The 15,608-nt window shown below is 38.1% G+C and overlaps 1 protein-coding gene across 1 annotated transcript; it reads right to left on the bottom strand.

The window, feature by feature from the left end:
• Positions 1 to 853: 853 nt before the first annotated feature.
• On the bottom strand, positions 854 to 14,287 carry LOC127863967 (little elongation complex subunit 2-like). Its single transcript, XM_052403640.1, has 9 exons — positions 14,263 to 14,287; positions 11,402 to 12,508; positions 10,031 to 10,164; positions 8,714 to 8,840; positions 8,424 to 8,508; positions 4,407 to 4,457; positions 3,753 to 3,836; positions 2,720 to 2,871; positions 854 to 1,202 (listed from the first exon to the last, which is right to left on the bottom strand). Exons 2-9 carry the CDS (start codon positions 12,396 to 12,398, stop codon positions 1,129 to 1,131), a joined length of 1,704 nt encoding a protein of 567 aa, XP_052259600.1. The 5' UTR covers positions 12,399 to 12,508; positions 14,263 to 14,287; the 3' UTR covers positions 854 to 1,128.
• Between the last annotated feature and the right edge of the window lie 1,321 nt (positions 14,288 to 15,608).

Here is a 15,608-nt window from a genome sequence, read left to right as displayed (position 1 = left end):
TCTAATTCAAATAGTTTTTATCCGATCTTCTTCAAACTTGGTCAGAAGTTGTATCTAGACAATATCTAGGTCAAGTTTGAATATGGGTCATGCAGGGTCAAAAACTAGGTCACATGGTCACTCAGTGCATTTCAAGCATTTAGCATGGTGTCCACTCTCTAATTGAAGTAGTTTTCATCCGATCTTCACCAAACTTGGTCAGAAGTTGTATCTGGACAATATCTAGGTCAAGCTCGAATATGGGTCATGCCGGGTCAAAAACTAAGTCACGGGGTCACTTAAACCATTTAGCATGGTGTCCGCTCTCTAATTGAAGTAGTTTTCATCCGATCTTCACCAAATTTGGTCAGAAGTTGTGTCTGGACAATATCTACCAGTAGGTCAAGTTCAAATATTGGTCATACCAGGTTAAAAACTAGGGCACGAGGTCACTTAGTTCATTTCAAGCATTAAGCATGGTGTCCGCTCTCTAATTGAAGTAGTTTTCATCAGATCTTCACCAACTTTGGTCAGAAGTTGTGTCTAGATGATATGTAGGTCAAGTTCAAATATGGGTCAAGGTAAAGTTATCAAGTTGTCCAAAGCCTTAAAACGGGCGTATCTTGTGACAGTTTGGCACTCTTGTTTAAAGGGATATAATTAAAAACAAAAATATTTAAATCAAGGCGGCGCAGTTATAGGGGGCATTGTGTTTCTGACAAACACATCTCTTGTTTAGACTTAAGTGTAAGATTGGTTGGTGAATATGGGCCCTGTACAACATTTCCATGAGCCTAAGCACAATGTACATTTGTAAATATTTCTCCTTAATATTTGATATTATTTCCATTTTCCACAAAAAGCAAAACAAATGGAATAGACGCAATTTTTATTAAATTATAACATTTAACAACAAAATGCATAACAATTGATGAATAATTAGTGCAATTTGCATTGAACATATATTCATTACACATTTATTCAAGCATATGTGATCACTAGCACTAGTGATCTTTGCATCACTTTTTTTCAACAATCAAGAGACCATGTCGAGATTTTTCTAATGAAGTTTATAAGCATCTTTCCACTACTTGATTATGATTTTGGTTGGTTCTTTTTGAAGTTTCTATGCACCTTTACACTACCTGACTATGGTTTTTGTTTGTTCTTTGACTTCTTTTTTTTCTTGCGCTGGAATTTCTTTTTCTCAACAGGCCCCATGTCTGCAAAACAAGACATTAACAAAACTATTGCCAAGCAACAATAGTCCCCTACCGGTGAAACTCCACCATTTTTAGCAATATTTCTAGTCTATTTGTTGCCAGAGCAACCAGAATTCTTGACGTAGAAACAAAATTAAATGACGTGCATAATGTCCATATTGCCATCTGTCCATGTTTCAAGTTTCATGAAAAAATATGAAGAACTTTTAAAGTTATGGCAGGATCCAGAAAAGTGTGACAGACACACAGAGCGCAAACCATAAGTCCCCTCCGGTTTCACAGGTAGGGGACTTATAATGCATGCATGCTCATGTTATTAATATTTAGGTACACATTTATGAACCTGTGACAAAATGCTTAGCACATACTTATTTCCTTTGCTAATCGCAAATTATTTCAATTTGCTTTTGAAGTTTGCATAAAAAGGCAGCGTTTGTGCAGATGTATGAAGTTGTATACATAATAGAGTTGTATGCAAGAAGATAATAAAAGTTAAAAACAAATGATTCTTCCATTCCCTATATAAAACATATCCTGTACAATAATTGTCAACAGGAAAAGTTGATAAGAGCACAGGAATGTCATTCTGGGATGTGACAGTTAATCACCTCGCTTACCCATGTACTATTAACTTAATGTATGCTAATCAGTAATAAAATACGTTTTGAAGCAATTCTCCCCAAACACTAATTTTACATAAACCGCATCAATAAGAAAAGCCAAACCCTAGGAAATAGTGAGTAGGGTAAATAAACACTAGTATACGACTAAACCAGCTGCCCCCCCCCCCCCCCCCCACCCCCCCGCTGATCTAAAAACAACAAAAGCAAAATTTTGCCATATTTGTTAACCACTCAGCAGAGCAGTGCTTATCTAGGAATAAGAGTAGCATTACTAACCATGATTATAAGACTGAACTGACCGCTACAATACTAACTGATAAAACTAATGCCAAATTGCTTTATTGCCATCATTTTGTGCAACAACAAAGAGGAGGTTAGTAGTAACAGAACGAGGGTTATATGTAAGATAATCAAGCGATTGTTTTAATTGGCAACTAATTGTACATTACCCATGATTAAAACCACAAAATAACCTTACCACTAAGTGATAAGCCTACAATAAACTGCTTTATCGCCATTATGTCCAACAATACAATAAGTTAATAACATAAAGATCATTAAACGTAAGATACCTTAGTGGGTGGGGAAACTGGTTGAACTGATAACTTCTAAACCAAATTACGAAGCATTTAATCCTATTCCACTCAGAAACAAAGTGAAAAAAATGGCCATATGCAACCAGCATAAGACCAGAACAGCCTGCGATTACCATAACTCGCTGGCTGTTCAGGATTTGTTCTGTCTGCTGCTCATCAGTATCTGGGAGTTGTAAATGAAGCCTTTAAACTTGTTTCTAGAAAGAAAATTCTTTAATTTAATCTGATAACAAACTTGTCAAAGTGTGTATCTTAGTAACAAAGTGTTAACCCCCAAAGGTCACCTCACCATACTCACCGGGTGGGGGGAATGTGCAAGGTATGAGGTTCAACTTCCTATGATGGGGCAGCAGGTGCCTGGTATCTATCGGCAACCACTGAACCACTGGTGGCTTGTTGACCTTGGACATCATTAAGGTCGTGTGTGCAAGGTGAAGGTCATAACTAGTACTGAATCAAAGGCAACAACAAGATTCAGTATATGAGCCACGTCCTGGAAAAACTGGGCTAAATGCATGTGGATTAAGTTACGTCCCAGATTAGCCTGTGAAGTACGCACTGGCTAATCAGGGACAACACTTCGACTACACTGGATTTTCCTAAAGAGCCTGTGCAGAGTGCCTAGTTTTCCAGGACAAGGCTTTTACTATTCATTATTATACATTATACATTTGTTGTTCTTCATCTGCATCACTGCGGGTATAGTTAGGTAACAAGAGCACCGCATAACGGGTGGCAACGCTCGGCTGCTGGTGCAGTTTTTAATAAATGAAGGCTTGTCAGAATTTATTTTGTATTATTATTTTTCTAGAGGTCACAGTGAACTTGACCTTTGACCTAGTGACCCAAATATGTGTGTGGCGTGTAGAACTCATGAAGGTGCAGCTACATATGAAGTTTCAGGTTGTTGGTGGAAGGACTTTGATTTTAGAGCCAATGTTCAAAAGGTTAACAAAATGTTAAGGTTTAAGCACGTCGCTGACGACACGACGAGCTGGCTATGACTATGGCTATGGCTACGACAATACCTCGGGTTTTCTCCGAAAACAGCCAAGCTAAAAAAATAGTTGTGCTTTTTTTCTGTGGACTTGCGTGTATTGTGATTATTATTTGACTGAAAAGAACTGCTTTTCTCTTTGCCTTGTATGATGCAAACACACAGTCATGTAAAACAAATCCTTCATAAAGATTGAAGAACTCAAGGTATAGCAAATAACTTCCCACATTTATTTTTAAAGTTTTTAAAATATTTATTTAAGGTTTCAATCTTTTTTATTCATCTTTCTAGTCTGAGGAATACTAATACAAGGTGACAATAACTGCCACAATACCTGTCTGGTTCAGTAACAGCTTTCATGATGTTCATTGTTTCTTTCTTCGGGTTGTTCCTAACAAGGTACTGTCCAACACTCAGGCTTTTTAAAAGAGAGTTAAACAGCAATCAATATAGGCAAATACTAGTTTATCCAAACACTAGATAAAAAAACAAAACAATAAAAAGTGAATAAAAAGTGTGTTTAAGTACCTACCTAAATGATTTTTTAAGTTTAATTTTTCAGTGGTCGTTTAACAAATCAAAATTAATGCTTGACTTTAAAATCTATCTCCATTTGGCAATATTTTTTAAATGTTTTTTTTATACCAAAGTCATGGGATGAGTTAATGTTTGAATAAAAACTAAAGTGGTGTTTTAAAATAAAAACCAAATGAATTCACCAACCTGTGTGCGTGACAAAGAGTTGTATCAAAGGACAAATCATATCAACTTGTAACCTTATGAAGGAAATGTACCAATATGAAATACCCTACAAGTCAAGTTAGGAGAAACACATGCTTGCAGTTTCTCAGTTGGATTTAATTATGAAGATAAATGTTGGGCAGTAGCCATCTTGTGACTCGTTAGTATAGCTCCATTAAATATTTTGCAGATCTCACACAAAATGACACTGATTTTTTTGTCACAGAAAAAATGCTATCTTTCTTACCTTTTGATTTGTTGCAGAATCATGTCTAGGTCCGCAAATGCTTGTTTAGGACTAAAACAAAAACATTTAAAATCTGTATTTACGTATTTAACATATTATTTTAAGATAACATTTTAAGATACTACATTTCACATAACAGATGGACTAAATAGATGGAAGCATTGTGGTTCAACTAATGAGGGTTAAAAGTATATAACTGAATACATGCCATAATTTGCAAGGTATCATATACAATAATTCATGCTATTTTTTTCTGAAAGCATTAATTTTTGTTAAGAGTTATTTACGTTATTTTCCCAAACATTTAGATACATCATACAGGAAGTAACAAGTTTGAAAGGCATGGACAAAATAATCATCGATACAAAAAACCAACAATAGTACTCACATACAAAAGCATTAACACTCGCTATGAAATCCCTTTAAACCCCATGCATTACATGTCCTCAGAACTCTATTATCCCCAGACTCCTCCCCCCCCCCCCCCCAAAAAAAAAACAACAAAAAACTATCTTAGCCCATCATACACTTATTGCCTGAAATTCCCTACACTTCTTGCCCTCAAAACGGCCTTAACTTCTCTCTCTCAAGCCCCATGCGCTCCATGCTTTTAAAAAGCACTTTAATCCTAAAAACGTGTTGCAATCAAAACACAAAACACTCTCCCCCTAAATCCTTTAAACCATATACTTCTTGCCTTCAAACACTCTAAACGTCCTGCCCTAAAAACCAGTTGTACCTCTAAACCCCCTAAGCACCATGCACTTTTCCCCTCAAAACACCATTACCCCATACAATTTAGGGATTTAGCTACATTCTGAAAATGCGAGAGGGTCAAAACAAAATGGATGGGCAAAGGTGCAGGGTGACCTCTTTGGTGAACAATGGTCAGAGGGTAAATTTTGTACATGTACCTTGTAATTGACTTAACCCTTTACCACTTAGATACATATTTTGATACATTTTTAGTCCTTAAGAAAGTAACATTTAATTAAAAACCTTTCTTACTAAATTAAAGTTTTAAAGGCTTCATTTCCAACCCTTACCCTTAGTTAATGATGAGCAGCAAACAGTATAAAACCTGAACAGGCTGCGAGTTACTCACAGGCTGTTCTGGTTTTATGCTGGTTGCAAAAGCCATTTATAACTTTGTTTGTTATGGGGGAAAGGGTTAACTGTGTTGTTTCAACTTAAGTTCATATACTTATATGATCCATTCAGCATATATTCCATGAGGTATGTTCCTTCTTAAAAATAGTTTATTGTTATAATTAATATCAAGTAATACTGTCTATTATTCTATAAAATCACTAACAGCCAATACCAACAAGAATGGTTACAAACTTTGTCTAATTTTACAAGAACATCAACAAATGAAAAAGGGGCATAAAACGGTTGCGGAAGAAAATCGAAGGGGAACCTTCCGCCATTTTGTTTGAACTAAATTTCTTCACTTCTTGAAGTCAAAATGGCTCAAACCCATACCTTTTTTGCAGTCAAAATACCCCTATTTTTAAACAACTTTTTGCCATCAATAACGCTAAATCCCGATGCTTCTTGCCTAAAAAAAACAACAACACATACACGTATTGCCCTGAAATTGCCCCGCTCTGAATCCAATAAACTTCTGGCCTTCTAAACTCTTTATTCTTCTTTCCCCTTTGATCCCCATAAAATCTACAATCTTATTCCCTTACATATCCCTAAATGCCATACCTGAAGAAGGACTCAGGGGATACAAGGTCCTGAAACTGCCTTTAATGCCATACCAGAACAAGGAATTAGGAGGTACACGGTGACATACCAGAACAGGGACTCAGGGGGTATTAATGACATACCAGAACAGGGACTCAGGGGGTACACGGTGACATACCAGAACAGGGACTCAGGGGGTACACGGTGACATACCAGAACAGGGACTCAGGGGGTATTAATGACATACCAGAACAGGGACTCAGAGGGTATTAATGCCATACCAGAACAGGGGCTCAGGGGGTAATAATGCCATACCAGAACACGGACTAAGGGGGTATTAATGACATACCAGAATAGGGACTCATGGGGTTAGTAATGAAATACCAGAACACGGACTCAGGGGATATTAATGACTTACCAGAACAGGGACTCAGGGGGTATTAATGCCATACCAGAACACGGACTAAGGGGGTATTAATGACAAACCAGAACACGGACTAAGGGGGTATCAATGCCATACCAGAACAGGGACTCAGGGGGTATTAATGCCATACCAAAACAGGGACTCAGGGGGTATTAATGCCATACCAGAACAGGGACACAGGGGGTATTAATGACATACCAGAACACGGACTCAGGGGGTATTAATGACATAACAGAACAGGGACTCAGGGGGTATTAATGCCATACCAGAACAGGGACTCAGGGGGTATTAATGACATACCAGAACACAGACTAAGGGGGTATTAATGCCATACCAGAACAGGGACTCAGGGGGTAATAATGATATACCAGAACACGGACAAAGGGGTTATTAATGCCATACCAGAACAGGGACTAAGGGTTTATTAATGACATAGCAGAACAGGGACTCAGGGGGTATTAATGCCATACCAGAACACAGACTAAGGGGGTATTAATGCCATACCAGAACACTGACTCAGGGGGTATTAATGACATACCAGAACAGGGACTCAGGGGGTATTAATGCCATACCAGAACAGGGACTCAGGGGGTAATAATGATATACCAGAACACGGACAAAGGGGTTATTAATGCCATACCAGAACAGGGACTAAGGGTTTATTAATGACATAGCAGAACAGGGACTCAGGGGGTATTAATGCCATACCAGAACACAGACTAAGGGGGTATTAATGCCATACCAGAACAGGGGCTCAGGGGGTATTAATGCCATACCAGAACACAGACTAAGGGGGTATTAATGCCATACCAGAACAGGGACTCAGGGGGTATTAATGCCATACCAGAACAGGGACTCAGGGGGTATTAATGCCATACCAGAACAGGGACTCAGGGGGTATTAATGCCATACCAGAACAAGGACTCAGGGGGTATTAATGCCATACCAGAACAAGGACTCAGGGGGTATTAATGCCATACCAGAACAGGGACTCAGGGGGTATTAATGCCATACCAGAACACGGACTCAGGGGGTATTAATGCCATACCAGAACAGGGACTCAGGGGGTATTAATGCCATACCAGAACACGGACTCAGGGGGTATTAATGCCATACCAGAACAGGGACTCAGGGGGTATTAATGCCATACCAGAACAAGGACTCAGGGGGTATTAATGCCATACCAGAACAGGGACTCGGGGGGTATTAATGCCATACCAGAACAAGGACTCAGGGGGTATTAATGCCATACCAGAACAGGGACTCAGGGGGTATTAATGCCATACCAGAACAAGGACTCAGGGGGTATTAATGCCATACCAGAACAGGGACTCAGGGGGTATTAATGCCATACCAGAACACGGACTCAGGGGGTATTAATGCCATACCAGAACAGGGACTCAGGGGGTATTAATGCCATACCAGAACAAGGACTCAGGGGGTATTAATGCCATACCCGAACAGGGACTCAGGGGGTATTAATGCCATACCAGAACAAGGACTCAGGGGGTATTAATGCCATACCAGAACAGGGACTCAGGGGGTATTAATGCCATACCAGAACAAGGACTCAGGGGGTATTAATGCCATACCAGAACAAGGACTCAGGGGGTATTAATGCCATACCAGAACAAGGACTCAGGGGGTATTAATGCCATACCAGAACAGGGACTCAGGGGGTATTAATGCCATACCAGAACAGGGACTCAGGGGGTATTAATGCCATACTAGAACAGGGACTCAGGGGGTATTAATGCCATACCAGAACAAGGACTCAGGGGGTATTAATGCCATACCAGAACAAGGACTCAGGGGGTATTAATGCCATACCAGAACAAGGACTCAGGGGGTATTAATGCCATACCAGAACAAGGACTCAGGGGGTATTAATGCCATACCAGAACAGGGACTCAGGGGGTACAAGGTCCTGAAACTGCACAGCCTCAATCTTCATAATCTCCGAGTTGAAAGCATTCACACGACCTGAAAAACATTGTTAACTAGAAATCATTAATGGCTTAGCTAAAAAATATAGCTCAAAACTATTATATGACATATATATGACATTATTACAAGAGGACAATAGCTCAAATTGTGTCATATATATGGGCATCATCACTGATATCACCGAAAACATCGACATTAAATGCAGTTTTTCACAAAAATCAAACCTCCATATTAAACCTACATCTTACAAGTGAAGAGTTTGGTCGGACGTAAATGGAAGCCCAGTTTTTTGCCACCTCATTCAGCGTCTCTCTCTCATATCCAAATATTGGCTGGTACTCCATTTTGGGGGCAATATGCACAAGTCCCTGAAAAAGACAGTGGTTCAAATGGATCTTATAGGCCACATTCTGGGAAAACAGGTCTAAATGCATGTGCATAAAGTGTCCTCCCAGATTAGCCTGTGCAGTCCACACTGGCTAATCAGGGACAACAATTTCTGCCTTCACTGGATTTTTTCTAGGAGAGACTTTTTTAAACAAAAGGTACCATAACAGCGGAAAGTGTCCATCCTGATTACAGTGATTAGCCTGTGCAAACTGCACAAAGAGAAATTGATAGAAAATGTTCTCGTCTCTTCGAAGCAGTATATGCGTCATAAGCTGAGAACTCAAAGGTCTCTGGGAATGAGGTACTGACTCAATCACCAGGAGCATAAATCAGCCTTGTCCTGGGAAAACTGGGCTTAATGCATGTGCGTTAAGTATCATCCCATATTAGCCTGTGCAGTCTGCACAGCCTTATCAGGGACGACACTTTCCACCTAAACTTGATTTTCTGTAAGGTGGGATTTCCTTGAAATTAAAAATATCATAAAAGCGGAAAGTGTCGTCCCTAATTAGCCTGTGCAGACTGCACAGGCTAATCTGGGATGACACTTTACGCACATGCATTAAGCCCAGTTTTTTCAGAACGTGGCTAAAATTTACACCTATAAATTTTAGCATGATTGCATCAACAGCCTCAGGCTTATCCAAAGGCTCTCAAGTACGTTTCCTGGGACTAGAACAAGTACTTGGTGTCCTAAAGAATGCTCCCACAGTGGGGATCGAACCCGTGACCTTCCCGTCTCTAGGCAGACACCTTATCCATTACACCATGGCAACCTTAAGAAGCAGTGTTAAGCACTCGAACACCAGTTGTATGTTCCTTCTGTTTGGTTGCATTTTTTCCACAATAAGATAGTGTTTTCTTTTTTAAATGCAATTGCAGATTCAAGCAAAAAACACACTATATAATATGTAAATTGAGGATTTCATGAAATGTGTCTGTATCTCAGAAGGGCGTATGAATGTTGATGTCATAAATACACCATGATGTTTCAGCTGAAATTATCATAATATAATTCACTGCTATTCTCCACTCATTCATGCATACCATGAAATAATCAAAACACCACATTTCAGAATATTTCTCCAAACACCATGTATTTATAGATTGTTTTTGCTAACAACAATAAATCCTTTAATATATCCATTTGTTTTTCATAATAACAAACCTGGTTCTGCATAAATCCATGGTATTTGACCCTGATAAGTGCGTTGATATCCCCGAGGGTCCAGTGATGATATGTGACATTGTCATCGATGGGAAGTGCTATGTGCGACATACCATGTTGGGCAGCCAGGGTTTCTTAAAAAAAGATGCCATTGCAAAGAATGATTGAATAAAAACAGCACGTAATGTTAAAAATCACAGAATAAAAACAATGTCATTCTGCTACTTTCATTGGCTTCAATGATATAACATTAAAAAACAAAATTGAACCAAGTCCATTATGGAAATTGTGCAATAAATGCTAAGATATATTAATATACGCATAAAGAGACTAAACATGGTTTTATGACATAAATCCCATATTTTTACGCATAAATGCACAATAAACAAGCGATGTGTTTGTGAAACACTATGTCCCCATATATTTGACCTTGAAGGATGACCTTAACCTTTCACCACACAAAATGTGCAGCTCCATGAGAAACACATTAATGCCAAATATCAAGTTGCTATCTTCAATATTGCAAAAGTGTACATTAAATGAGAGATTTTGACCCATATATTTGACCACTGACCTTGAAGGATGACCTTGACCTTTTTTACCACTCAAAATGTGCTGCTCCATGAGATACACATGCGTGCCAAATATGAAGTTGCTATCTTCAATATCGCAAAACTTATGGCAAATGTTAAAGTTTGCACAAACAAACAAACCAACAGACAGGTCAAAAACAATATGTCCCCCCACTATAGCGGTGGGGGACATAAAAATCTAATCTTAGCAACAGTATCAATACATTTTTATGATTAAGTGTTTACTTTTCAACAAGTAATTGGCTACTTTAACATCTTCACCTTATGCCAATCACTGAAAACTTTAGTTACCAGTGCTAGAAAACACTTGATTGTAATGGCTTTTATCACATGCTATACCCTGTTTCCCATGTAATACAGCCATTACATATTTTTTTATATTACACATGTGTAATACAACATTTTTAAGCGTTTTGATTGGCTAAGTTTTCGTTTAGTGACCCATAGCATTTTGTTATTTTGCTGAAATGATGTTGCAACGTCAAATGACGTCACGAAATGTAAACAACATTCAGGATTTATCATTATGTTTGCGCAAATTTTATTTAATTTGCTCATTTAAAAGCATGTGATAAAAAAAGTCTTACACTCGTTGTCATATCATGCCATATTTTATTAAACTCATCCAGGAAATTCGTTAGTAAGCTAAGGCTCGCTTACTAACAATTCATGAACTCGTTTAATAAAATATGGTATGATATGACAACTCGTGCCAGATCCTATATTTATTAATTGCTTTAATTTCAGTACAGGAAATTAAAATTCCAAGCAAGTATACCAATAACAGATCCCTTAAGCGCATCAGCCCTTGGTCGAAATTCTGAGGACTGAAGAATACTGTCCACTCCAAACTGAACCTGTTCACAGGAAATGCTCTCTTTATTTGGAGGTTCATTAGCTGAAGAGCTTTCCCTAGACGGTGGCTGCATTGTTTGATTCTTCAGAGTTTGAGTAGTACTTTTTGAATCCTGCACAACCGATGATAAGTTGCTAGAGGATGGCTTGTCAGTGCCTTGATATGATGTTGATGAATCATTTTTGTCATCATGTGTCTTGACTGTTGAAGGCACATCTTTCACAGATGTAATTTTATCTCTATCAGTACAAACCTGAGACACAGTTTTGGCTTTTTTAGATTCAGATTCCAACTTCCTTTCTTCAATTTTCTTTTTCATTGCATCTGCCATTGCTTTAATCTTCTCTGCCTCTTCATCTTTTGCCAATTTTGAATCTGCAGATTTTCTTTTCAGCTGTTTTCCCTGAACACATTTACTTGCAGAAGATGACTTGATAATAGGATTATCTTGGACATCTTCATCACTGTCTGTAATCTTTGGAATGCCCTTTCTTTTGGGACTGTTAAGCTCCTTATCAAGGCTATCATCTTCATCAGTCTCAGTAATGTCTCCAGTTTTTGACCTTTTCCTCACAGGTTTTTTTAAATCTGCGTTCTGAAGTTTTTCATTTTTCTCAGCAGCATCATCTTCGCCCTCATCAATAACCAAACCTCCACCTTCATCATCTGAGCAGCTTTTGTAATTTACATGAACCTCTCTCCGTTTCTCTTTCTTTTCAGAACCATTTGCAATCCCAGTATCTGGGTAATGACTTGTTTCCTTTCCCTCAAAACTAGCAAGATCTGATGTACTGGATTCTTTCATTGACATTTTCTGACCATATTTTATCTTGGTTTTATTTGATGCTCCATCAACATCTGTCTTTTCAGTATTGTCTGTTTCAGCTTTGATATGTGTTTTACTTTGTATTGCTGTCATTGGGTTGTCAGTTTCCTCTTCATTAGTTTGAGCAGACTTTTTTGGCCTTCCTCGTTTTCTCTTCACTTGAACTGAACTATCCACACTATTTTCTGGTGTAGCAGGAGATTCTGTCAAAACAAAATTTCCGTTATTAACCCTTTACCACCTATAAACACATCTCACATGTTTTAATTCCCTTACACAATCAAATTAAATTAAGGACCTTTCTAACTAGATTGAAGTCACAAATGCTTCATTTCCAACCCTAAAATACTGATTAACAGCAAACAGCATAAAACCTGAACAGACTGCAATTAACTCGCAAGCTGTTCTTGTTTTTTGCTGGTTGCATATAGCCATAATCATTTTGCTTCTGAGTGGGAGTCTAATCTGATGTAACTGAACTTGTTTATTATAAAATTGAAGTGTAATGTAAACTATCCATTCAATGCAAAAGTAGAATATATATACAAAAGACAAGAGGGCCTGAAAGGCCCAAAGTCGCTCACCTGAGATAAAAAAGAAATGACTTGTTCTTTGCAGCCCAAGATATCAATGGAACAAATGTTCTAACCAAGTATCATGAAGAATGAACAACAAATGGCCCCTTGGCGGCCATGTTTTTTTAACAGACCTGAACCATTTTTTAACTCTTCCAAGATATGTCCAAATTTCATGAACATTGGGAAAAAAATGTGTCTTCTAGACTGTTCACATGTTGTCACTATATACATATAAAGAAAACTCCCTGGCGGCCATGTTTTTGCACTGATCAGGACCATTTTCAAACTCATCCGAGACATCCACATAACTTATGTTTTGACAAATTTCATGATGATAAGGCAAAATATGTGACTTCTAGAGTGTTCACAAGCTTTTTTACTATATAAATATAAGGAAAAAGACCCCCCCTGGCGGCCATGTTTTTTTACTGATTCAAACCATTATCGAACTCAACTGTCCTATCCATGTGTGGTAGTGCGGTCTCCTTTCGCATAAACCAAGTTTTATGAGGATTGGACAATAAATGTGGCCTCTAGAGTGTTAACAAGATTTTGCTAAAGCCATATATAGCCATATAAGGAAAAATGCCCCGCCCCTTGGCAGCCATGTTTTTCAAGCAAACGTAACCATTTTCGAACTCATCCAAGATATCATTGAGACCATTCTTCTGACCAAATTTCATGAAGATTGGACAATAAATGTGGCCTCTAGAGAGTAAACAAGGCAAATGTTGACGTCGCACAACGGACAACGCACGATGGACGACGAACAAAAGGCGATCACAAAAGCTCACCATGAGCACCTTGAGCTCAGGTGAGCTAAAAAACAGATGACTGATTGCAAATAAATATACTTTAAACAAGAGATGTGTTTGTCATAAACACAATGCCCCCTTCTGCGCCGCTTTGTTTTTTTTTATATATCCCTTTAAAAAATATTAATTCCCTTGTAAAAATGATCCGTACCTGCAAAATAATAAATAGAAATTATCTCCCTTTAAAGTTTGTTACTTCCCTTAGATTTGTTTTTTACCTTTGACCTTGAAGGATGACATTGACCTTGACCTTTCACCACTTAAAATGTGCAGCTCCGTGAGATACACATGCATGCCAAATATCAAGTTTCTATCTTCAATATTGCAAAAGTTATGGCCAATGTTAAAGTTTTCGGACGGACGGACCAACATACAGACAGACAGATGGACGGACGGACGGACGGACTGACTGACGGACCGTTCAACTGCTATATGCCACCCTACCGGGGGCATAACAATTAGTGAACAATACTTTCACGTAGAAGATTTTTAAGCCCGCTATTATTTTAAGCCCGCTATTAAGCCAAATGAAACTGTTTAAAATATTTTAACCATGTTCCATACCCGACGAAGAGTTTCTGAGAGTTGTAATGTCCTTCTTTCGTTTGTCTGCTCTCGCACGATGCTGATCTGGACCTGGACGTAGATCCCCTGAAATCATATCCGGGGGATTTCAGAGATAGAGCCCCAAAGCTTTACATGGGCAAAGTAAGAGAAAGAACCTGGATTTAAAGAAAGTTTACTTGCAAATGCGTGAATAGCCTCTTTTTTATAAAGCTAAGGAGCCTCAGATAAAATCATTACGCAAAACGCAACTTTTTACTATAAAAAATATAGGCCAGAACAAGGGATGTGTTTGTCAATAACACAATGCTCCCTACTGCGCAACTTTGATTTATTTTATTTTATTATATCATTTGGAAGGTTCAGATAATTATCTCCCATTACAGCTAATTACTTCCCTTGGATTTGTTTTTTGACATTGGACCTTAAAGGATGACCTAGACCTTTCACCACTCAAAATGTGCAGCTCCATGAGATACACATGCATGCCAAATATCAAGTTGCTATCTGAAGCGACATAGAAGTTATGAGCATTTTTCAAAACCTGAAAGCAAAGTGTGATGGAAAGACAGACAGACTGTATGCCCTACTTTGGGGGCATAAAAATATTATTATTTAACTAAATTTCTCTTTTTGAAATCTTTTGACATAAAATTATATGAATAAATATACCTTTGTGTGCCAGCTTTCTGTCTTCCTCTACCATGTATTGTGACTGGTGTTACAAACTCGGTCTCTATAGGTTCTTGTTTAATTTCATCAGTGGTTGTGTCCATTTTCTCAGCCTTACTTGCTGAACACCTTGTCTTTCTCCATGGTGTTACATCAAGATCAGTTTCATTGAAATCAGTCTTGCCACCTGAAGAACGCAATGTTCTCTTAGATGGTGTTGAATGTTCCTGGAGATTAGTAGAGCTAAGTCTTTTGGAAGCTCTTGTAGTGACTTTAAGTAGATTTTCGTTGTTGCTTTGCTCATTTTTACCAATTTTAACATTAGCTCCACTTTTTGAGTCATTATTTTTCTGCAACTTCTTTACAACAGTTTGTGAATTTTCAATTTCAGAATCTGTTTCAATCATTTCTTTCTCAACTCAGGTTTTTTGTTAGTGTTCTTAAAATCAATATCACTCTCTTCTATTTCAGTATTCCTTGCGTTGCAAATAATGTTTGACTCTTGGACTTCTTTAACAATTTCAGTCCCAGGCACTTCAGGTTTTACTGTTGACAGTAAAAAACCCATTCTTTCAGGCCTTACTAGACTTACATCTTCAGGCAAGTCAATCACTAATTCATCATTGTCACTGTCACTTTCAAAATCTTTTGCATATATTTCTTTGGATTCTTCA

The sequence above is a fragment of the Dreissena polymorpha genome, unplaced genomic scaffold (genome assembly GCF_020536995.1).
Source record: "Dreissena polymorpha isolate Duluth1 unplaced genomic scaffold, UMN_Dpol_1.0 chrUn071, whole genome shotgun sequence".
NCBI lineage: Eukaryota > Metazoa > Mollusca > Bivalvia > Myida > Dreissenidae > Dreissena > Dreissena polymorpha.
The sequence above is the reverse complement of the archived record's forward strand: the minus strand, read 5'-3'. Positions and strand labels throughout refer to the sequence as shown.

Excerpts from the sequence above, each read along its gene's own strand:
- LOC127863967 (XM_052403640.1), bottom strand. The coding sequence starts at position 12,398 with ATGACAGCAATACAAAGTAAAACACATATCAAAGCTGAAACAGACAAT. Across the intron at positions 10,165-11,401 it reads GCTTAAGGGATCTGTTATTG|AAACCCTGGCTGCCCAACAT; the intron begins GTATACTTGCTT and ends TCTTTTTTTAAG. Across the intron at positions 2,872-3,752 it reads GCTGTTACTGAACCAGACAG|TACTAGTTATGACCTTCACC; the intron begins GTATTGTGGCAG and ends CCTTTGATTCAG.